The sequence below is a fragment of the Aquarana catesbeiana genome, linkage group LG03 (assembly GCF_042186555.1).
Source record: "Aquarana catesbeiana isolate 2022-GZ linkage group LG03, ASM4218655v1, whole genome shotgun sequence".
Taxonomy (NCBI): Eukaryota; Metazoa; Chordata; class Amphibia; order Anura; family Ranidae; genus Aquarana; species Aquarana catesbeiana.
Window position 1 is genome coordinate 155,859,770 of NC_133326.1, and position 22,843 is coordinate 155,882,612.

The 22,843-nt window shown below is 42.9% G+C and overlaps 1 protein-coding gene across 1 annotated transcript in view; it reads left to right on the top strand.

The window, feature by feature from the left end:
- The first annotated feature begins 345 nt into the window (after positions 1–345).
- The window catches only part of TAF3 (TATA-box binding protein associated factor 3), a 173,914-nt gene continuing 151,416 nt past the window's right edge, over positions 346–22,843 (top strand). Inside the window, exons 1-2 of the mRNA XM_073619445.1 lie at positions 346–676; positions 5,858–6,100. Of these exons, the coding sequence (XP_073475546.1) occupies positions 511–676; positions 5,858–6,100 (409 nt within the window). The 5' untranslated portion in view covers positions 346–510. The remainder of the gene's footprint in view (positions 677–5,857; positions 6,101–22,843) is intronic.

Sequence of the window (22,843 nt, forward strand, 5' to 3'; positions counted from 1 at the left end):
TGAAACCTAGGAGCTGATTGGTTAGTGTGCACATCTGCTCTAGTTCTGGTGTTATAAGGTCACTTCAGCATATGTGTGTGAAAATGGAAATAAGTGTCTGTCAGGTGGAGGGTTAAGCCGCGCTCTCCCCGCCCCCCGTATGACTTCCCTTTCTACCGTATGAACCTCGGTAATACAGTGAGCCAGCGATAATCCCTCCCCGCCTCTATCTCTGTAGAATGAAGCAATGGGAAGGACGCAGCGCTTCTCCTCATCACCCAATCACCTCTCTATAACCCCGCCTTCCGCTGGAAATGGCTGATCGCCGAGCTCGAAATCACAACCGGAAGTAGCCGGATCGAGCCGCTCCGCGATGGATTGGTGCGTCCTGCAGCTTCAGCTCAGCGACGAGGGGAGGGAAGGCCAAGATGGCGGCAGGAGTGAGAGCGCGGAAGGGGCCGTGTGGATAATCGAGGGAGAAGTGGAGATCCCGAGGCGCCTGGACGTGTGATGGGAGCGGGATAAATCGGGATGTGTGAGAGCTACTCGCGCTCGCTGCTGCGGGTGTCGGTGGCGCAGATCTGCCAGGCTCTGGGCTGGGATTCCGTGCAGGTGACCGCCTGCGACCTGCTCACCGATGTGCTGCACCGGTACCTGCAGCAGCTGTGCCGGGGGGCCCACCGCTACTCCGAGCTGTGTGAGTATCCACCGGACCGGGACACGGGGCTGTAGGGGGAGGAAGGGGAGACTTCATGGGATACCTGGACACCCTCCATGTGGATCTGTGTGACAGCTGTGATCACAGAACCGGAGCCTGACCCGGAGAGTCCGGGGAGGGGGAGAGACCCGGGAGAGAGAGCTGTGTGTAGGCCGGGCGGATGTCAACAAACACACGTGTGTGAGAGAGAGGAGGGAGGATGGGTTGTGTCATCTCCATCCATCTGATCACCTCCTCAGGACTCTCTGATAAATGTCCTATTACTACATCTTCATCAGCTGTGTACTGGGAGCCCTGTGATCAGATTCCTTTGTGTCTGTCCTATTGGAGATCCATCAGATCCTCTCCTCAGGTCTGATCTCTGAGAAGTCTGTCCTATTGGAGATCCATCAGATCCTCTCCTCAGGTCTGATCTCTGAGAAGTCTGTCCTATTGGAGATCCATCAGATCCTCTCCTCAGGTCTGATCTCTGAGAAGTCTGTCCTATTGGAGATCCATCAGATCCTCTCCTCAGGTCTGATCTCTGAGAAGTCTGTCCTATTGGGGATCCATCAGATCCTCTCCTCAGGTCTGATCTCTGAGAAGTCTGTCCTATTGGAGATCCATCAGATCCTCTCCTCAGGGCTGATCTCTGAGAAGTCTGTCCTATTGGAGATCCATCAGATCCTCTCCTCAGGGCTGATCTCTGAGAAGTCTGTCCTATTGGAGATCCATCAGATCCTCTCCTCAGGTCTGATCTCTGAGAAGTCTGTCCTATTGGAGATCCATCAGATCCTCTCCTCAGGTCTGATCTCCGAGAAGTCTGTCCTATTGGAGATCCATCAGATCCTCTCCTCAGGTCTGATCTCCGAGAAGTCTGTCCTATTGGAGATCCATCAGATCCTCTCCTCAGGTCTGATCTCCGAGAAGTCTGTCCTATTGGAGATCCATCAGATCCTCTCCTCAGGTCTGATCTCCGAGAAGTCTGTCCTATTGGAGATCCATCAGATCCTCTCCTCAGGTCTGATCTCCGAGAAGTCTGTCCTATTGGAGATCCATCAGATCCTCTCCTCAGGTCTGATCTCCGAGAAGTCTGTCCTATTGGAGATCCATCAGAGCCTCTCCTCAGGTCTGATCTCCGAGAAGTCTGTCCTATTGGAGATCCATCAGAGCCTCTCCTCAGGTCTGATCTCCGAGAAGTCTGTCCTATTGGAGATCCATCAGATCCTCTCCTCAGGTCTGATCTCCGAGAAGTCTGTCCTATTGGAGATCCATCAGATCCTCTCCTCAGGTCTGATCTCCGAGAAGTCTGTCCTATTGGAGACTGTGTGTGTCCTCTCCATCCATCAGATCTCCTCCTCCATGACCAACACCTGTTATATATCTTATGTCCTATTACTACATCATCAGCTGTGTACTGGGAGCCCTTTGATCAGACACCTTTCTTGGGCTGGGTGTCATCTCCATCCATCAGATCCCCTCCTCAGGACACACATCTGATACATATCTGAGAAGTCTGTCCTATTGGAGGCTGTGTGTGTCCTCTCCATCCATCAGATCTCCTCCTCCAACCAACACCTGAAATATATATCTGATGTCCTATTACTACATCATCAGCAGTGTACTGGGAGCCCTGTGGTCAGATACCTTTCGTTTCTTGGGCTGGGTGTCATCTCCATCCATCAGATCCCCTCCTCAGGACGCACATCTGATAACTCTGTCCTATTGGAGACTGTGTGTGTTCACTCCATCCATCAGATCTCCTCCTGACCAACACCTGATATAGATCTCTGATAAATGGCCTATTACTACATTATCAGCCGTGTACTGGGAGCCCTGTGATCAGACGCCTTTCTTGGGCTGGGTGTCATCTCCATCCATCACATCCCCTCCTCAGGATACACATCTGGTATCTTGTTTAATTCAAATCCACCCTGGTTTACTGTTAGCTGACAGCGGTGGCACCCGGTGTGGTCTTCTTCTGCTGTAGCCCATCTGCTTCAAGGTTCAATGTGTTGTGCTTTTTAGAGATTGTATTCTCCATACCTTGGCTGTAATGAGTGGCTATTTGAGTTACTGTTGCCTTTCTATCATCTCAAACCATTATGCCCATTCTCCTCTGATATCAACCAGGCATTTTCATCCACACAATTGCCGCTCATTGGATATTTCCTCTTTTTAGACCATTGTCTGTAAACCCTAGAGATGGTCGTGCATGAAAATCACAGTAGATCGGTTTTTGAAATATTTAGATCAACCCGTCTGGCACCAACAACCATACCACATTCAAAGTCACTTAAATCCCCTTTCTTCCCCATTCTGATGCTTGGTTTGAACATCAGCAAGTTGTCTTCACCACGTCTAGATGCCTAAATGCATTGAGGTGTTGCCATATGATTGGCTGATCAGCAATTTGTGTTACCAAGCAATTGAACAGGTGTACCTAATATAGTGGCCAGTGAGTATATGTTGTTAAGTTTACATTATGTCGAAGTTTCATTTATCCAGCCTTATAAAAGGCTTGATTTCTGGTGAGACTCGTACATGGCAAAGGTTTTGTTGGTGATAAATGTTAGTGTTTTACAAACTTTAGTCACTCAAGAAGAGCCTATAAGGGCTTATTTATGTGTGTCAATACCCTGTGTTTATGGCATTCATGCAACATTTGTAAAGCCTCATTGCCTGTCAATGCCTGCCATGAATATTACAATGGCACCAGACAGTGCAGTACACACAGGAGTCGGAGTGTTGTGTCAATTTGTAAATGAAGCAGCATGTCCCTTTCAAACCCTGCACTTTTATATTTAGAGAGATCATTTCTAAGACCCTTGCATATGCAAAGCACCGCCAGATCTGGTCTGGTCTTGTTTTTAAAAAACAAAAATACAATCAAAGCTGACCCTTCTACTTAGTTTTAGAAAGGAGTTTTGTAAGGGCTCATTCACACTAAAGCAATCTGTTGCCTTACATTAACATTGCGTTACTCCATCCCATTCATTGAACAGGCTTGCAGCCTACCACAATGGAGAAAAAGAGTGCTGAAATTTTAGTGGTGTGCTGCATTGGGGGTATGTGTTACACTCTACAATAGAGTGCATTGGGGTGCCATTCACAATGAATAGAACTTTAACACACAGTGCATAGAGCAGGTACACTGGCATGTGCTGTGCTCACATGAACTTTAATGGCATCCCAGTCTTAGTGCATAGGGTTCAATATTGAGTTGGCCCATCCTTTGCAGCTATAACAACTCTTCTGGGAAGGCTGTCCACAAGGTTTAGGAGTGTGTCTATGGGAATATTTGACCATTCTTCCAGAAGCGCATGTGTGAGGTCAGGCACTGATGTCGGATGAGAAGGCCTGGCTCACAGTCTTTGCTCATCCCAAAGGTGTTCTGTTGGGTTGAGGTCAGGACTCTGTGCAGGCCAGTCAAGTTCCTCCACCCCAAACTAGCTCATTCGTGTCTTTATGGACCTTGCTTTATGCACTGGTCCAAATCATTTGGTGTGGGGTTGTTTCTCATTGGTTGGGCCTGGCCCCTTAGTTCCAGTTATGAGAACTCCAAAGGCGTCAGCATACCAAGACATTTTGGACTGTTTTAAGCTCCCAACTTTGTGGGAACAGTTTGGGGTTGGCCCCTTGCTCTTGCAACATGACTGCGCACCAGTGCACAGAGCAAGTACCATAAAGACATGGATGAGAGAGTTTGGTATGGAGGAACTTGACTGGCCTGCACAGAGTCCTGACCCCAACCCGACAGAATACCTCTGGGATGAGCAGAGATTGTGAGCCAGGCCTTCTCGTCCAACTGAATCAGTGCTTGACCTCACAAATGTGCTTCTGGAAGAATGGTCAAACATTCCCATAGACACACTCCTGGACAGCATTCCCAGAAGATTTGAAGCTGTAACAGCTGCAAAGGGTGGGCCAACTCAATAATGAAGACTTGGATGCCATTAAAGTTTATGTGCGTGTAAAGGCAGGCTTCCCAATACTGTTGGTAATATTGTGTGTGTATATGTATATATTCACAGGTTGCCACTGGAGTCCTCTTCCACTCCTCCATGACGACATCACGGAGCTGGTGGATGTTAGAGACCTTGTGCTCCTCCACCTTCCATTTGAGGATGCTCAATAGGGTTTAGGTCTGGAGACATGCTTAGCCAGTCCATCACCTTTACCCTCAACTTCTTTAGCAAGGCAGTGGTCTTCTTGGAGGCGTGTTAGGAGTCGTTATCATGTTGGAATACTGCCCTGTGGCCCATTCTCCCTGAAGGGAGGGGATCATGCTCTGCTTCAGTATGTCACAGTACATGTTGGCATTCATGGTTCCCTCAATGAACTGTATCTCCCCAGTGCCGGCAACACTCATGCAGCCCCAGACCATGACATTCCCACCACCATGCTTGACTGTAAGCAAGACACACTTGTCTTTGTACTCCTCACCTGGTTGCCACCACACACGCCTGACACCATCTGAACCAAATAAGTTTATCTTGGTCTCATCAGACCACAGGACATGGTTCCAGTAATCCATGTCCTTAGTCTGTTTGTCTTCAGCATACCGTTTGTGGGCTTTCTTGTGCATCATCTTTAGAAGAAGCTTCCTTCTCGGACCAGAGCCATGCAGACCAATTTGATGCAGTGTGAGGTGTATGGTCTGAGCACTGACCCACTCCTTCAACCTCTGCAGCAACGCTGGCAGCACTCATACTTCTATTTTTTTATTTTAAGATCCTCACAGTTCTTTGCCATGGGGTGCCATGTTGAACTTCCAGTGACCAGTATGAGAGAGTGAGAGCGATAACACCAAATTTAACACACCTGCTCCCCATTCACACCTGAGACCTTGTAACAATAATGAGTCACATGACACCGGGGAGGAAAATTGGCTAATTGTGCCCAATTTGGACATTTCACTTAGGGGTGTACTCACTTTTGTTGCCAGTGGTTTAGACATTAATGGCTGTGTGTTGAGTTATTTTGAGGGGACAGCAAATTTACACTGTTATACAAGCTGTACACTCACTACTTTATATTGTAGCAAAGTGTTGTCACATGAAAAGATATAGATATATACATACATACATACATACATACACACTCTCCTCAGATAGTTGTTGTTAACCCTGAAATTAGCTTTTGTTTAACCATATTCCATTGATCCCTTTTGTATTGTAGATGGACGGACAGACCCTGTTTTGGATGATGTAGGCCAAGCCTTCAAACTAATGGGAGTGAATCTCCATGAACTGGAAGATTATATTCATAACATTGAACCAGTCACATTCCCTAATCAGATCCCAGCTTTTCCTGTCAGCAAAAATAATGTGCTGCAGTTCCCTCCTCCCGGAAGCAAAGATGTTGAGGACCGAAAGGAATACATACCCGACTACTTACCGCTCATCGTCTCATCACAGGAAGGTACAGTGTATAGCTTAGCTTTCTTCCTTCATTTTCATCCCAATCTGTTAAGCTTTTTTCCCCTATATTTTTTTTTTTTTTTTTTATTTGAATCATTATATCGGTCGTTGAAACCAGAACATCGACATGGCTTATTTTTCCATATAGCTTAAATCTATAGAGTGTTCCGTTCTAGGGGAGCACAGGAAATGACTAAGGAGGTAATGTGTTTTTATAGAATACCACATCCCACGGTGTACACAACCTGAGCATCAATCTATGGAACAGTGCTGTTAGAAATGATAAGCAATGTAGAAAGGGAATATTTCCTCCTGCTTTGTATAGTAAGAGATTTAGCGGTTTTCATGTAACCATTGCAGCGAAATAGGGTGCTGCTATATTATAAATCTCTGAGTGAAGGTGGAAGACTTTTGGGAAGAGATTTCCCAAATGAAAATGGTTCAGGCTAGTCTTCACTAAGTTATACTGCATCTGCATGCTGGTCGTCCTCATCAGGGTCTCCACCTGACTGCAGTCCCCCCATCGTCATAACTGACTTGAGTGGGCAAATGCTCACATTCTATGGCGTCTGTCACTTTGGAGAGGTGTTCTCTTCACAGATGAATCCCAGTTTTCACTGTACAGGGCAGATGACAGACAGAGTGTATGGCGTTGTGTGGGTGAGCGGTTTGCTGATGTCAAAGTTGTGGATCGAGTGGCCTGTAGTGGTGGTGGGGTTATGGTATGGGCAGGCGTATTCTATGGACAATGAACACAGGTGCATTTTATTGATGGCATTTTGAATGCACAGAGATACCGTGACGAGATCCTGAGGCCCATTGTTGTGCCATTCATCCACGACCATCACCTCATGTTGCAGCATGATAATACACGGCCCCATGTTGCAAGGATCTGTACACAATTCCTGGAAGCTGAAAACATCCCAGTTCTTGCATTGCCAGCATACTCACCAGACATGTCACCCATTGAGCATATTTCGGATGCTCTGGATTGGTGTATACGACAGCGTGTTCCAGTTCCTACCAATATCTAGCAACTTCACACAGCCATTGAAGAGGAATGGACCAACATTCCACAGGCCACAATCAACAACCTGATCAACTCTATGCGAAGGAGATGTGCTGCACTGCGTAAGGCAAATGTGGGTCACACCAAATACTGACTGGTTTTCGAACCCCCCAATACAGTAAAACTGCACATTTTAGAGTGGTCTTTTATTGTGGCCAGCCTAAGGCACACCTGTGCAATAATCATGCTGTCTAATCAGCATCTTGATATGCCACACCTGTGAGGTGGATGGATTATCTCGGCAAAGGAGAAGTGCTCACTAACACAGATTAAGCCTGGTTTACATTGATATGATTTGACATGCGATTTGACATGTCAAATCGGTGGCAATTGCCATCAATGGCACCATCCTAATCTGTGCAACACTACATTTGTGGCGCCGCACCGATTTCAAAAAGTATTTTCTGTACTACTTTTTGCAATTTCAGGCTGCGTTTTACATTGACATCTGTGCAGAAACATGCACAGATGTCTATGAAATTGCAGCCAAAATCGGGACTGACATGCGGGAGGGCAAGGCTTCATTCCTGCAGCTCAGTGTAAACCTGGACTTAGACAGATTTGTGAACAATATTTGAGAGAAATAGGCCTTTTGTGTACATAGAAAAACTTGTAGATCTTTGCGTTCAGCTCATGATAAATAGGGGCAAACAAAACAAAACAAAAGTGTTGCTTTTATAATTTTGCTCAGTGTATAAAGATGAAGACAGCAGATATATATGTAAAACTTATGTAGGGAGATTTGTTTCACCCCTGTGTATCATCTGAGGCTGTTCAAACACTTCACTGGGTATATGTGGGTTTGCATTCATTTTAACCACTTGCCGACTGCCTAACTGTAAAAATACGTCATTACTTTGACGCTAAATAGGGGGTTATGGCAGCAGCTAGCTGCCATAACCTAACCCCAGTATATATATATATATTTTTTTAAAGTGGTCCCAGCAGCAAATTCGCCACAGGATAACTTTTATAGGTGGCAGGAGAGGTGCCCCCCTCCTGACGCTTCTCTGTGTCTTCTGGGTTTACCGGAGTCATCAGTAAACCCGGAAGTGATCCGATCAGTGGCTGAGCAGGAAGTCAAGTGAGGGCAAGATGGCTCTGTGTTTTTGGAGTACCGGGGCGATGTCTGATGTCACTTCTGACTTTTTTTCGCTTTTAAAGGTAAATGAGAGATCTGGGGGTGTATTTGGCCTCAGATCTCTCAAGAGAGCCTGTCGTACTTCTTTCGATTTACAAGGGATGTTTACAATAAAAGTGATCCCCCAAAAAATTAAAGGGATAGTGTAAAATAATAAATTTTAAAGCACTCCCATCCCTGTGAGCTCACGTGCAGAAGTGAGCGCATACACAAGTTGCGCCTGCATATGTAAATTGTGTTCACACATGTGAGGTATTGCCGTGATTGTTCGAGTGAGAGCAAAAATTCTAGTGCAAGACCTCCTCTATATCTCTAAACAGGTAACCTGTAACAATTTTAAAGCGTCGCCTATGGAGATTTTTTAAGTACCGTAGTTTGTCGCCATTCCATGAGCGTGCACAATTTTAAAGCATGACATGTTCGTTATCTATTTACTCGGCGCAACATCATCTTTCACATTATACAAAAAAAATGTGCTTACTTTTACTTGTTTGAAAGACCGCTGCGCAAATACAGTGTGACCTAAAATATTACAACAACTGCCATTTTATTCTCTAGGGTCTCTGCTAAAAATAAAATATTTAATATTTGGGGGGTTCTAAGCAATTTTCTAGCAAAAAATACTGATTTGACTTGAAAACAACAAATGTCAGAAAAAGGCTTGGTCTTAAAGGGGTTAAATGATAGCTGTATAAAAGTAGTCCTTTTAACCACTTGAGCTCCGAAAGGTTTTACCCACTTCTTGACCAGGCCTTTTTTTTTGCGATACGGCACTGCGTCGCTCTGACAATTGCGCAGTCGTGCGACTTTGTACCCAAATAAAATTTTATTTTTTTCCCCATAAATAGATCTTTCTTTTGGTGGCATTTGATTGCCTTTGCACCTTTTTTTTTTTTTTTTTTTTTTTTTTTTTGCGCTATAAACCAAAAAATTTTGAAAAAAATTTAGGCCAATATGTATTCTTCTGCATGTTTTTGGTAAAATGAAATCACAATAAGCATAGCTGAATCACATGATCTCTCGTTTACACAGGCAGACGGCTGATCCGTCTCTCCTGTGAACGATCGGCGGATCTTGGCGGCCATCAGACCAGCTGATTGGCTTCCGCTGTGTCCAATCACAGCGGGAGCAGCACGCGCCCCCCTAAACCGTGTGCTCGAAGTCACCACCAGGTACATGACTTTGCGCACCCAGCCGCCCTGCTGCAGTAAGTGTATGTGGGGTGGTCCGGAAGCGGTTAAAGGATAAGTTCACCTTGCATAACATGTTACACCCATATTCAGGCTGTAACATGTTATGAAAAGACCACCCCCCCCGCTAACCCCTGATCCCCTGCTCTGATAGCTTCCCCCTGGTAGTTGTCAAAAAAAAAAAAAAAACGCAGTCGTGCGGGGCTCTGTTTGCCCGGTCAACTTGTAGTTCTCAATGAACTACCACGGTGCTGGGAGTGCTGTGGTAGTTCATTCTTCCTGTCAGTCCTGCATGGCATCAGGGATCTGTGGATCGCTGGTGCAGTGCTTTACAGCTCCTACAACAAAAAATAATGCACTTCTCTTTTTTTTTTTTTTTTTTTTGTGGAATTCCAGTTAAGAATGAAAATTTACACCTGATTAGTATGCATAATAATAAAAAAAATTTCTACATTATGCATTATTGTAGTTGCTAGATGTCAAATTAGAAGCAGCTGTCTAATAAAGACGATAAAGAACGCCAATTTAAATTTTTTTTTTTTTTTTTTTTTTTATTTTTCCATGCAGTACAAATATGTTGTGTGCTTTTTGTTTTCAGCCCCCCTGAGTCAATACTTTGTAGAGCAACCTTTTGCTGCAAATCTTTTTGGGAAAACTACACTTTCTTTTGAATTAAAAAAATTAGGAAAACAGAAGTTAGCCCAATTTTTTTTCTATAATGTGAACGATAATGTTACGCCGAGTAAATTCATACCTTACATGTCATGCTTTAAAATTGCGCTCACTCGTGGAATGGCGACAAACGTTGGTACTTAAAAAAAATCTCCATAAGCAACATCTTAAAAAATTCTACAGATTACCAGTTTAGAGTTAGCGGAGGTCTTGGGCTAGAATTATTGCTCTCGTTCTTACGATCGCGGCAATACCTCACATGTGTGGTTTGAACACCGTCTACATTTGTGGGCGTGACTTGTGTATGCGTTCACTTCTGCACGTGAGCTCAGAGGGATGGGACGCTTAAAATTTTTAAATTTTTTTTATTTTACTTTTTACACTGTCCCTTTTTAAAAAAATAAATAAATGTTTTGGTCACTTTTATTCCTATTGCAAGTAATGTAAACATCCCTTGTAATAAAAATAAGCAGGATAGGGCCTCTTTTTTAAAGGGGTTGTAAACCTTCATGTTTTTTCACCTTAATGCATCCTATGCATTAAGGTGAAAAAACACCTGTCAGTGACTGCCCCCCAATTTTACTTTCCTGAACCCTCGAACTTGACCTGACGGGGACGTGCTTTTTTTTTTCTGCCCAAGGTTCTCGACTCTTGATTGGATAGATTGATAGCAGCGCAGCCATTGGCTCCCGCTGCTGTCAATCAAATCCAATGACGAGAGCGCCGGGGACGGGGCCGAGTCCTGCATTTGGGCCTCTATGGATGCCGAATGCTGGACTCGGGAGCGCGCCCACAAGGTAACCCCCTCGTGGAAGCGCTTTTCTGAGGGGGTTATCAGATGTGGGGAGGAGCTGCGGGAGCCTCCGGGGGACCCTAAAAGAGGATGTTTGGGGCCACTCTGTGCAAAACGAGCTGCACAGTGGAGGTAAGTATATGTTTGTTTAAAAAAAAAAAAAATCACAATCACTTTAATGTGAGATCTGGATTCAAAAAGACCTTAGATCTCACATATACACTTTAACCACTTACCGACCGGCCACTGTATATATATATATATATATATATATATATATATATATATATATATATATATATATATATATATATATATATATATATATATATATATATATATATATATATATATATATATATGTCATTACTTTGAAGATGGATATCTCAGTAACGGCAGCAGCTGCTGCCACAACCGAGTATCCATCTTTAGCGCCGGCGGTTCTGTGTACGATAATGGTGTTCTCTGCGGCGGGTTCGCTGCGAGATCACCGTTATCGGCAGCGGGAGAGGTTCCACCCCCCCCCCTCCCGCTGCTCTCCCGGAGCCGTCGGTAGCGACGGAGGCAATCGGGTCCTCTCACTTCCTAGGTATGGAGACGAGTGAGGCTAAGATGGCCCCCACCTGTCTCCATACCATAGGAGGGCGGAAGCGACGCCATGACGTCAGCTCCGCCCATTTGCCTTAAAGGCACTTTTTTTTTTTTTTTTTTTTTTTGTCATTTTTTTTCAAATGACTTTTTGCATTAAAGTCCAAATATGAGATCTGAGGACTTTTTGACCCCAGATCTCATATTTAAGAGGACCTGTCATACTTTTTTCTATTACAAGGGATGTTTACATCGCGCTTGGAATTTTTGTAAATGTCTCCTAAACCGTGGAGGTTTAGGAGGTATTTCAAGCACCTACAGGTAAGGCTTAATATAGGGTTACCTGTAGGTAAAAGTGGTTGTACAGGGTGTACAACCACTTTAAACTAATACTTTGTTGAAGGACCTTTTGATTTTATTATAGCACTCAGTCTTTTTGGGTATGAGTCTATCAGCATGACACATCTTGACTTGGTAATATTTGCCCACTCTTCTTTGCAAAAACACCACCAATCTGTCAGGTTGTGAGGGCATCTCCTATGCACAGCCCTCTTCAGATCACCCCACAGATTTTAAATATGATTCAGGTCTGGGCTCTGGCTGGGCCATTCCAAAACTTTAGTCTTCTTCTGGTGAAGCCATTCCTTTGTTGATTTTGGATGTATGCTTTGGGTTGTTGTCATGCTGAAAGATGAAGTTCCTCTTCATGTTCAGCTTTCTAGCAGAAGCCTGAAGGATTTGTGCCAATATTGACTGGTATTTGGAACTGTTCATAATTCCCTCTACCTTGACTAAGGCTCCTGTTCCAGCTGAAGAAAAACAGCCCCAAAGCATGATGCTGCCACCACCATGCTTCACTGTGGGTATGGGGTTCTTTTGGTGATGTGCATTGTTGTTTTTGTGCCAAACATATCTTTTGGAATTATAGCCAAAAATTGCAACCTCGGTTTCATCAGACCATAACACATTTCCCCACATGCTTTTGGGAGACGTCAGATGTTTTTGCAAAATTTAGCCAGGCTTGAATGATTTTCTTTAGAAAAGGCTTCTGTTTTGCCACTCTACCCCAAAGCCCAAACATATGAAGAATACGAGAGATTCTTGTCACATGTACCACACAGCCAATACTTGCCAGATATTCCTGCAGCTCCTTGAATGTTGTAGTCCTCTTGGCAGCCTTCCTGGCCAGTTTTCTTGTCTTTATCAATTTTGGAGGGACGTCCAGTTCTTGGTAATGTCACTATTGTGCCATATTTTCTCCACTTGATGATGACTATAAGAGGGTGTGCACACTTATGCAACCACATTATTTGATTTATTTATTTTTTTTATTTACTGTGGTCTGTACAAACAACAATACCTTTTTAGCATGTAGCACAGATACCAGTGACTGGGCACTATTGCTCCCGCGGCTACCAGTGACTGGGCACTATTGCTCCCGCGGCTACCAGTGACTGGGCACTATTGCTCCCGCGGCTACCAGTGACTGGGCACTATTGCTCCCGCGGCTACCAGTGACTGGGCACTATTGCTCCCGCGGCTACCAGTGACTGGGCACTATTGCTCCCGCGGCTACCAGTGACTGGGCACTATTGCTTCCGCGGCTACCAGTGACTGGGCACTATTGCTTCCGCGGCTACCAGTGACTGGGCACTATTGCTCCCGCGGCTACCAGTGACTGGGCACTATTGCTCCCGCGGCTACCAGTGACTGGGCACTATTGCTCCCGCGGCTACCAGTGACTGGGCACTATTGCTCCCGCGGCTACCAGTGACTGGGCCCTATTGCTCCCGCGGCTACCAGTGACTGGGCCCTATTGCTCCCGCGGCTACCAGTGACTGGGCCCTATTGCTCCCGCGGCTACCAGTGACTGGGCCCTATTGCTCCCGCGGCTACCAGTGACTGGAGATCATTGGGTGTATCACACAGAATATGGAGCAAAAGAGTGTTTTTTCTTAGGAGATCAGAGGGGAAAATATAGACCAGCATGCCAAAGGTAAAGGCATCTCCAAGTAGTTTGATTGTAGTTCTATGATTAGGGTTTTCGAACATTAACAAGTTTAAGGTCCAAGGGAGTGTAGCCAACCCCTGTAGACATAGCCGCAGGAGGCAAAGCAGTTGTGAATTATGTAGAAGGAAAGTGTAAATGGTAGACTGAAGGCTGGCCATAGACAGATTAAAATTTGTCTGGTTCAGCAGGAACCAGCTGAATTCTGAACCATCCATGGGCAGGCTGGTTGTACTGAAGTTGCATATTGACAAGACAAAATGCTTCTGGGAGAATGTCCTTTTGGACAGATGAGACAAGTCATATCAACTCTATGTTCAAAGATAAAAAAATTAAGCTTTCAAGGAACACCATACCTACTGTGAAACACGGAGGAGGCTTGGAAAAGTTTTTTTTGGGGCTGTTTGGCTGCGTCTATGGGCTGCCTTAGATCTGTGCTAAGCTCCATGAAATATCAAAACTAGACCAGTGTCAGAAAGCGCTGTCTCAGTTGTGGGTCATAAATCTTCCAACAGGATAATGTCCAAAAAAAAAAGCGCTAAAAGAATGGCTAAGAACAAAACATTGGACTGTTCTATGAGCCCTGATCTGAATACTATTGAACATCTACGTCAGAGATCTGCAAAGTTTTGTCCAGTCCCCTGATTGAAGGGGGGACTCTGATTCTCATTTAAGAGGGGAATCTAATTGGGTCTCGTATGGAGACTCAGATGTATGGTGGATGACTGATAGGCTCAAGTTTATTTGCTTTGTTTTACTTATTTTATTTTTATTTTTTTAACATTTTTATTGAGTTTATCAAATACAGAGCATTTAAGTAGCATCAAGCTGATTTACAAATAAACAAAACCATAACATTAATGTATAAAATGAAAACGTTTAATATTTACAAATTATACAATGTGCACTGTAGACTGAAAAATTGGCGACCTCGATCTATAGAAAGAGCAGAAGCATGCAGTCTGGAATAGGCGTCCTTCAAACCTGAGACAACTGGAGTAGTTTGCTCAGGATGAATGGGCCAAACTATGTGTTGGCTTGTGCAGAAGTCTCACTGAGTTACAGAATTAGCTTTGGGGGCACATTGCATGTCAAAGAAGCTGCTCCTACAGGCTTTTGAGCTTTTTTGAGCTCTCGTTTGTTTTTTTTTTTTTGTTTTTTTCTGCCTGGAAACTCCCCTCCATGTTGGCCAATGTTTCCATGCACACTATGGCTTTTTCAGGCAGAATTTTTTTTTTTCCATCATGACAGGTTTCCGTCATTAGCTATTTAGTTTCGTTAACTTGAATGGTAGCAAACAGCGCCACCTAGTGGCTGTTCATGGTGTTAACAACTTGTTAGTTTCCAATAAGTTGTATCTCAGTGTAAAGTAATATATTATGTATTGACACCGTTGTATTGATTTCTTGGCACTTGAGAGAGTCATTTAACCTTCAGTAAAGGCTTATATTTGAGGTAATATTTTTGTCTAGAATGAAAAAAATCAGGCTTTAGTGTCTTGCAAATTCGTTTGGTATTGGTTCAGAGGAAGGCTACACAAATTTTATGTAAGTGCGGTTTATAACATTTTTGTTTTATTTGGGGGGGGGAATCCCTTTCTTACCCTATAAATAGTATGGTTGTTAATTTAGCATATTTTACCCCCTGCTATCCTTTACTAATCCTGACTATTTTTTCACAATAGAAAACATATCAAACGTTTAAACTGAGGAAACTTACAATTTTAAGAAAAAATAAGGCAATTTTGAAAACTCATGACAGTAACATGTCTCAAAGTTTACCATGGTGTAGCGTCCCCTTTTTAAACAACACTCTGTAAATGTTTGGGAACGGAGGAGACCAGTTGATGGAGTTTTGGGAGAGGAATGTTGTCCCTTTCTTACCTGATAGAGGGTTTTAACTGCTCAACAGTCCTGGATTGTTTTTGTTGTATTTTTCATTTCATTTTCATATATACTGTGATTCTGTACTTGCCAAATATGCTGCAGACATCTCCCTCCACTGAGTCTGACTGCAACCATTGTAACTGGGCAGCTGAAGCTGTTGCCTGTTCACTTCCTGGATTTACACAGAGAGCACGCCTCCAGCTCTGCAGCTCTCATTGCCCTCTTATGACTCATCCCCCCCCCCCCTTCCTCCCTTCCTGTCAAGCTCTCACAAGACTCGGAGAGCTGTGCATGATGTGATAAGCCTAGGCTTTTTACTAGACAAGAAACAGGAAGTGGGCTGTATAAGGTATTTACTGGCAGAAAAAAAAAATGTTTTACTATCCAAAGTTAAAAGAACAAGGGCCGAAGATTTAATAGATGGAAAGTTGAAAAAATGGCTGAAGTTCCACTTTAAAGTGATCTTTAGTGTTGAATGGTTTGTTTCTAACCTCTAACAGCCCCCTTTGCCGGACAAGCTTGGTCTGCTAAATGAAGTTTACAAAAAAAAACAAAAAAAAAAAACTTAGTGGCCAGGATCACCAGGGGGAAAACAAAGTTAATAAAGAAAACAAATGCAGCCACCATATCAAAAAAAATGATTATGCTGCAATAATACATTTTTGTTGTAAATATTGCTGTAGGGTTCATTCACGCAGGCATATGCATATATATTTTTTGCATGGAATGGTTCTTCCTGGAAGAGATAACAGAAGATCCTGCGTAAAATACACACCTAAAGTATTCACGTTGTTTTCAGATGTGTACAATTCTTCTTGCAATCCATTGAATCACCACACGGACACAGCTATGTGTATGGATTGTTTTTGTTCCCTTTTTATTTCATTTTTGTATATACTGTGCTTATATAAGCGCTTTCCCCGACTTGTTTATTCCGCGACTTAGTTGTGCTAGGCGGAACACATTGGTGGGGGTGGGTCAGCCATGCCTCTTGACCTCTGGGGACCCGCCTGCTAACCTCAACTGACCTATGAACTTCAACCCGAACTCTTGGTTGCTATAGTGCTGTGTTTAGATACGAACACAACTATACACTGTGCACATCTAAACGCTGTGTGAATGAGGCCTTAAAGTAAAACCAAACTTGCTGTGGAATCGCTGTGGTAGCAGGAACCTGTCAAAACCAGGTTCTATTAGGAGAATGTTTGTAAGTGTTCCATGACACGCTAGTGGTGGAGTAGGAAGAGGGCGGAGTCATGGGGAGCATCAAAGTTTGTAAATTTGTGGCCAATTGTTTCTACTCCCTTTCAGAACTCTGAATGTTTGGGACATGACCAAAAAATGTGTCCTCCCCATGAAGATTGAGGAGGTGATTTGTGGAATCTATTTAGTGACTCTGTTTACAAAAGGTATATGCTAAGAGTTTGCTGCATTTGGTACCAGCCTCCTAAAATCTGTCCATTTGTTCAGAGGCCTTAGCTTTATTTAAAGTAGGAGAATCTCTAGCCTGTAAAAAACTTAAAGGGGTGTTCCGGCCGCTTTTTTTTTTTTTTTTTTTAAAGTCGGCAGCTACAAACACTGTAGCTGCTGACTTTTAATAAGGACACTTGCCTGTCCAGTGAGCCCGCGATGTCGGCCCCGCGGTCCATCAGATCGGCTGCCGGCGCCGCTATCCTAACTGAGGGAAACGGGCAGCCTTGCGGCTTCACTGCCAGTTTCCTACTGCGCATGCACGAGTCGCTCGGCGCTTTGTGAATGGCCCTGTTGTTTTCTGGGACACACACATGTCCCAGAAGGCAACAGGGCCGCTCGGCGAAGAGGAGGAAGTGCTGAGGAAGAGGCAGATTAGGAAGACTGCCTAGCAACAGGGGTTTCAGGCAAGTTTAAACTTTTTTTTTTTTTTTTAAGAATATTGATGCACTTTTTTATTTTAGGGTGACCCTCCACTTTAACTCCAGTCTCTGCTTGTTGATTGTACGTTCTTGTGCTGTGTTTGCTTAAAATCCCTCTGATCAAGCGTTTTTGTGGGTCGCACAGATGACACTGGGTTTAGTCTTGGAGCCTGAGTTGGTCTCAGATGCAATTGAGAGGCGAGGTCTTAGTACACTTTCCGTTCTTTTCCAAAAGATTGAGACACACCTGTTGCAAGGGTACATTGGGGATTTGAAGCTGGATTGTTGATGAGGTGTGCTCATAGAATGTAATGTTCCCAATCCAGGCTGTCCTCTTCCCCTAACCCCCCCCCCCCCCCCTTTTTTTTTTTTTTTTTTTATAACCAACCAGTTTGGTTGATACTTTGTATGTGAAGGTGTGTTGAATGTGCCAGCTGTCGCATAATTGTATGTGAAGGTGTGTTGAATGTGCCAGCTGTCGCATAATTGACGTGTGTTGAGAGGTGGATAAATGGGAGGATGTAATTGAAATTTACTCTGAGGACCGTTAAATCCTTCAGGGAAAGCCTGCAGTTTTCCAGGTTTTTTTTTTTTTTTTTTTTTTTTTTTTTGAGGAATGTGATCTGGCTCGAGTTGGGGAGGTAAATTTACGAACAAAATAGCCTCTCAATCCCAATACTTCTGACACCTTCCATGAAACATATTTAGAAAAGGGTATACTTGCACCTCTAAATATGGCACCAGCAGAAGCCTCATGGGGGCTCGACATTGCGAGGCAGGGTGTTGGTGTAACCAAGGAAGTTTGGAGTGGGGTGGAGAAAGGAAAGACCTAGGAGGATATGGGAGAGGGAGGTATGTAAAGAGGATAAGCGAGAGTGGGGATAGGTAGAAGAATAGGTTTGGTGGGGAGGGTGTTAAGGGAGCAAGATCCAAGAGAGAACTGTTTGGGGTGTATGTGGTGACGAGTGCTTGTGGGTTAGTACCAAAGGTATAAGGCTGAAAACATGTTTTCACCTAATTTAGGTAAGAAATCACGTGTCCTTTAGGCCTTAGACAGGAATATCTCAGTCAAGGGGTAATCTTTGCGATAGCTATTCCAGTGTGTCAGCCTGCACCTTTGAGTATTACTTGGAAAGTACACTCCAGATTCAGTAGATGAGGAGGTAGGTAAAGATCTAAAGAACATTTCACATGTGCAAAATAACAATATGTAAACTAAATTTGGCTGTCAGTTCATATACCTTTTTAAATGTGCAAGAGAAATTCATAACAAGCAGGGCCCTCTGATTTCTACTGTATAAAAGTGTATTGTATTTGTACCGTCTACCCTCAAGTTGTAAAGCACTGTGTAAGCTGTCGGTGCTATATAAATCCTGAATAATAATAAGTGAATACAATTCATTCATATTTTTCCCAAAAAACTTGATCTTTAAAAAAAAAAAAAAATCCATCCAAGTGCTTAGACAAAAAGGGTTCTGTGTGAAAAACCATGAAAAGTGCTTCAGTGTCAAAGATGTGCTCCTTGGGACAAAGAGGCTGTTTACCAGACTGATATCTGGTATAAGGAGATCATCAGCACTTTCTATATTCCACCTTAATGAGCCGACGCTCTCACTGTCTTATCTCAGCAGCCACATAGATCACCACTTGCCTGGTATCCCGACCATGAGAGGGTAATACATATCGCAGGTGATGCCCTGTATGGGGAAACACGTTGGGCGGAGCTAGCTTTACAAAAAAATTTAACTATAGTGTAGCACAGTTCTCTTCCTTGCTTTTAGTATGTGTGTCTGCCGTAGTCTGTTGGCGGAGTCAATCAGAGGAGCTTTATATTCATTGATGGAATACATCGCTTGCTCTGAGCGGCTGAGCGCCACTGCAGTAGACTTCTGTGTTCCCTGTATGAGACTGGTCTCGGTTCGCACCCAGGACACAGTGCGGTATGCTGTTGCTGTATGTAACGCACAGCTACATACAGTACCGCGCATCCAACTGCCTCACAGGTTATTGAGAGACATAGATTGTTTTGTTTGGGCCAGCTTGTAAATTGTGTGGAAAGATGGCGTTTTTCTTTAACATTTTAAATGCAAGTCCTAGGAAGCATTTGCATCCATTGAAAACAATAGAGAAGACTCAAAGAAAACATTGGATGTGAAGAAAGGTTTCGTTCTTGTAGGCATGCTGCCTGGCTTCTGGGATTTGGCAAGTCCCCATTTACAAAGTTAACTTATAGAATATTGTCCATTTTTAAAGGCAAGCCATTTTATGTCTTCTGGCAAAGAACATTGGATTTATTGGGTTAGGAATTGGTTCTAAGAGACCAGTTGCCGAGATTTTTATTTTTTTCAGTTTTAAAAAGCAGAAATCTTTTTCCTTTTTCCCCTTCCCACCCCCCACCCCCCTTTTTTTTTTTTTTTTCTTAACATATTTTTAGCATCTGGCATGTATTGAACAGTAGTTGGGAAGAACTTCTCTTGTTTACTGATCTGTATATGTACTCAAACTAGATTTCCTCCATTTAAATCACTTCTATTCTCCTGCGTTATACACTCTAATTGCTTATGACAGGTCCTCTTGAGTATATAGTTCTTGGAAATAATAGCTTCTGACCAATGCACACCAAGCTGCCAAACTCAGGAAGTTCTGGTGCCACAGGAAAGTGGTGAAGTTCTCATTTGATATCCTCAGTGGACCATTTAGGTTCAGCTCCACTGGCAGAGTGATTCATATAGAAAATGAGGAATGCCACTACATCCCAGCAGGCCACACTCATGGGTCTTAGTCATCCAGTGTTTCTTCTTTCACTTTTCTATAGTAGAAACTTTTTCACTTTCTTTTAACTTGGTTGATGCCTGTGCATTCCTACGTTGTGATTGAGCTTCGGGGAATAGGTCTGGAGGGTGTTGAAAGACAGACATAACCAGGCTTATGATGGAAACCTTTTTAAAATTAATAAATTATGAAAGGTTATGGTAATTGAATTGATTTTTATTTTATTTGAATTTGTGTTTGTACTGTAGATATTTTAATTGCTTTTTTTTATTATATAGTTAAAGTGATACCTCAGTTGCCTAGAGGACGTTTTTGCTTCACGTCGCCTTCAGTGTGCCTGGCGAGGCTCAGAATCCATAAAGTGATAATGTGCAAGGTCCTTGAATTCAGTGCAACACCCAGCGCTTAGATAGGTGAGGCAAAAATATCTTCTTACCAGATCCAAAGACTTATCAAGGTCTATATTTGCATCTGTGAGCTTTATTACCCCTCACATTAGGTGGAGATTATCTTGGCTTGGCTTATCCAGCCTTTCCGCTCACCGACAATATCAGAGCCTTGAAAAATACTTGGTACTTCTGGATATGGGGAAATCTGTGACACCAAGGGATGATTGCTGACAACTTCTCTATTATCCCTTGGTGTCACAGATTTCCCCATATCCAGGAGTACCAAGTATTTTTCAAAGCTCTGATATTGTATGTCGGTGAGCGGAAAGGCTGGATAAGCCAAGCCAAGATAATCTCCACCTAATGTGAGGGGTAATAAAGCTCACAGATGCAAATATAGACCTTGATAGGTCTTTGGATCTGGTAAGAAGATATTTTTGCCTCATCTATCTAAGCGCTGGGTGCTGCACTGAATTCAAGGACCTTGCACATATATATATGTCATGTGCCCTGAGTGGATCAGCTCTGCAGGAAAATAAAGCACAAGTTGCACATTAATTAGATACATTTTAATACTTATTCTTTTATTTAATGCTATTTCTACAAATTAATTTTTCTTAACAGCTCGCTGATCATACCAATGTTCCGTGAGTTGTAGATGTGAACATTATTTCAGGGGTTCCTTGAGATCTCAAACTTGTTGCCAGGGGTTCCTCCAAGGTAAAAAAAGGTTGAGAAACACTGCTCTAGGGCCTCTGCTTTTTAAACAGTACATACTGTTTGGGGGTTCTAACTAATTTTCTAGCAAAAAATACTTACCTGTAAACAAAAATTGCCAGAAAAAGGCCCAGCCTGGAAGTGGATAAGATGGGTTTTAACCACTTGCCCACCATACATTTACTGCAGCAGGGTGGTCACTCTGCGCCAGATCACTTACCCTGATAACCCCTTTTCTGCTAAAGTGTCATTAGTACAGCGACTGTGCATACTTTTTAGCACTGATCACTGTATTGGTGTCACTGGTCTCCAAAAAGTGTCAGGTGTCCTATTTTTGTCCTCCGCAATATTGCAATCCCGTTACAAGTTGATCGCCTGTATTACTGGTAAAAAAAAAAAAAAAAAAAAAAAAAAAAATATCCCATAGTTTGGGATTTTTTTTTTTACCAAAAATATGTAGCAGACTACATATTGGCCTAAATTGATGAAGACCTTTTTTTTTTTTTTTTTATGGTATGTTTTATAGCAGAAAGTAAAAAATATTGTGTATTAGTTTTCTTTTTTTTTTTTGTTTTGTTTTGGTCAGCCTTTTTTCATTTATAGCGCAAAAATAACCGCAGAGGTGATCAAATATCACCAAAAGAGAGCTCTATTTGTGGGAAAGAAAACGCTATAAATTATTATTTGGGAACAGTGTCGCACGGCCATGCAATTACCAGTTAAAATTACTTAGCAAACAATGGCCTGGTCATGAAGGAGTAAATCTTCAGGAGGTCAAGTGGTTAAACATTGATATCAATAAAGAAATGAACTATTTTAAAGTACTGGAACCAGGGATTCCTCAAAGTGAAGGGGAAAATCTCCTGAATGCAATACAGATGGCAAAAATCTGACACCTCCCTTATTCTTAATGTTAAATGGAATAAAAAGGTTTTCCTTTTAGTTCTACATGAAATAGTTGAACAAGGCTGTTTGTGGTGTTTTTGTGCTGATTTTATATGTGCAGTGGTTTTGGTTGGAAACATTGGTTTGAATTTAGAGAGTTGCTTGTGTGTATGGTTTAAATAAAAACCTTCAATGTGCCTGAAATAAGAGGATGACAGTTGTTGGTGTTGCGTATATGCACAGTGGAGCATGCCTCTTAACCTATGCACTCCAGGCTCCCCGCACACAGCTGGATAGTCTATTACATCTTCCTCTCTGAACAGCCACATTTAACTCTTCAGTGTTCGCAGGCGTACCACACAAGACCTCTTATTACTACTCATGTCTCTTCTAGGCTGATAGTGAAATGTAAATAATAAAATACAGCGCTGTATAAAATTATTAAAAATTTAAAAATTATGTGCAAATAAAAATGATAGTGAAATGTATTTTTCATGTAAAAACCATATCACTAAACCTAAAACAAATTCTTTTTGTCAAATCCAGCAGCTTTTATTGCTTTATTTAGTATTTATTAATCTACTGCAAGTGGACTAGTGTGTATTGTTAAAGTTTCAGTTTTTTGGGGATGGAGAAGGTAAGATTTGAACATTTGTGTGTTTTTTGCTGTGCAATTTCTTAAGCCCAACTCCAGCCAAAACGTGTGTGTTTTTTTTTAGTTAGTGTAGGTAAGAGCATGGGT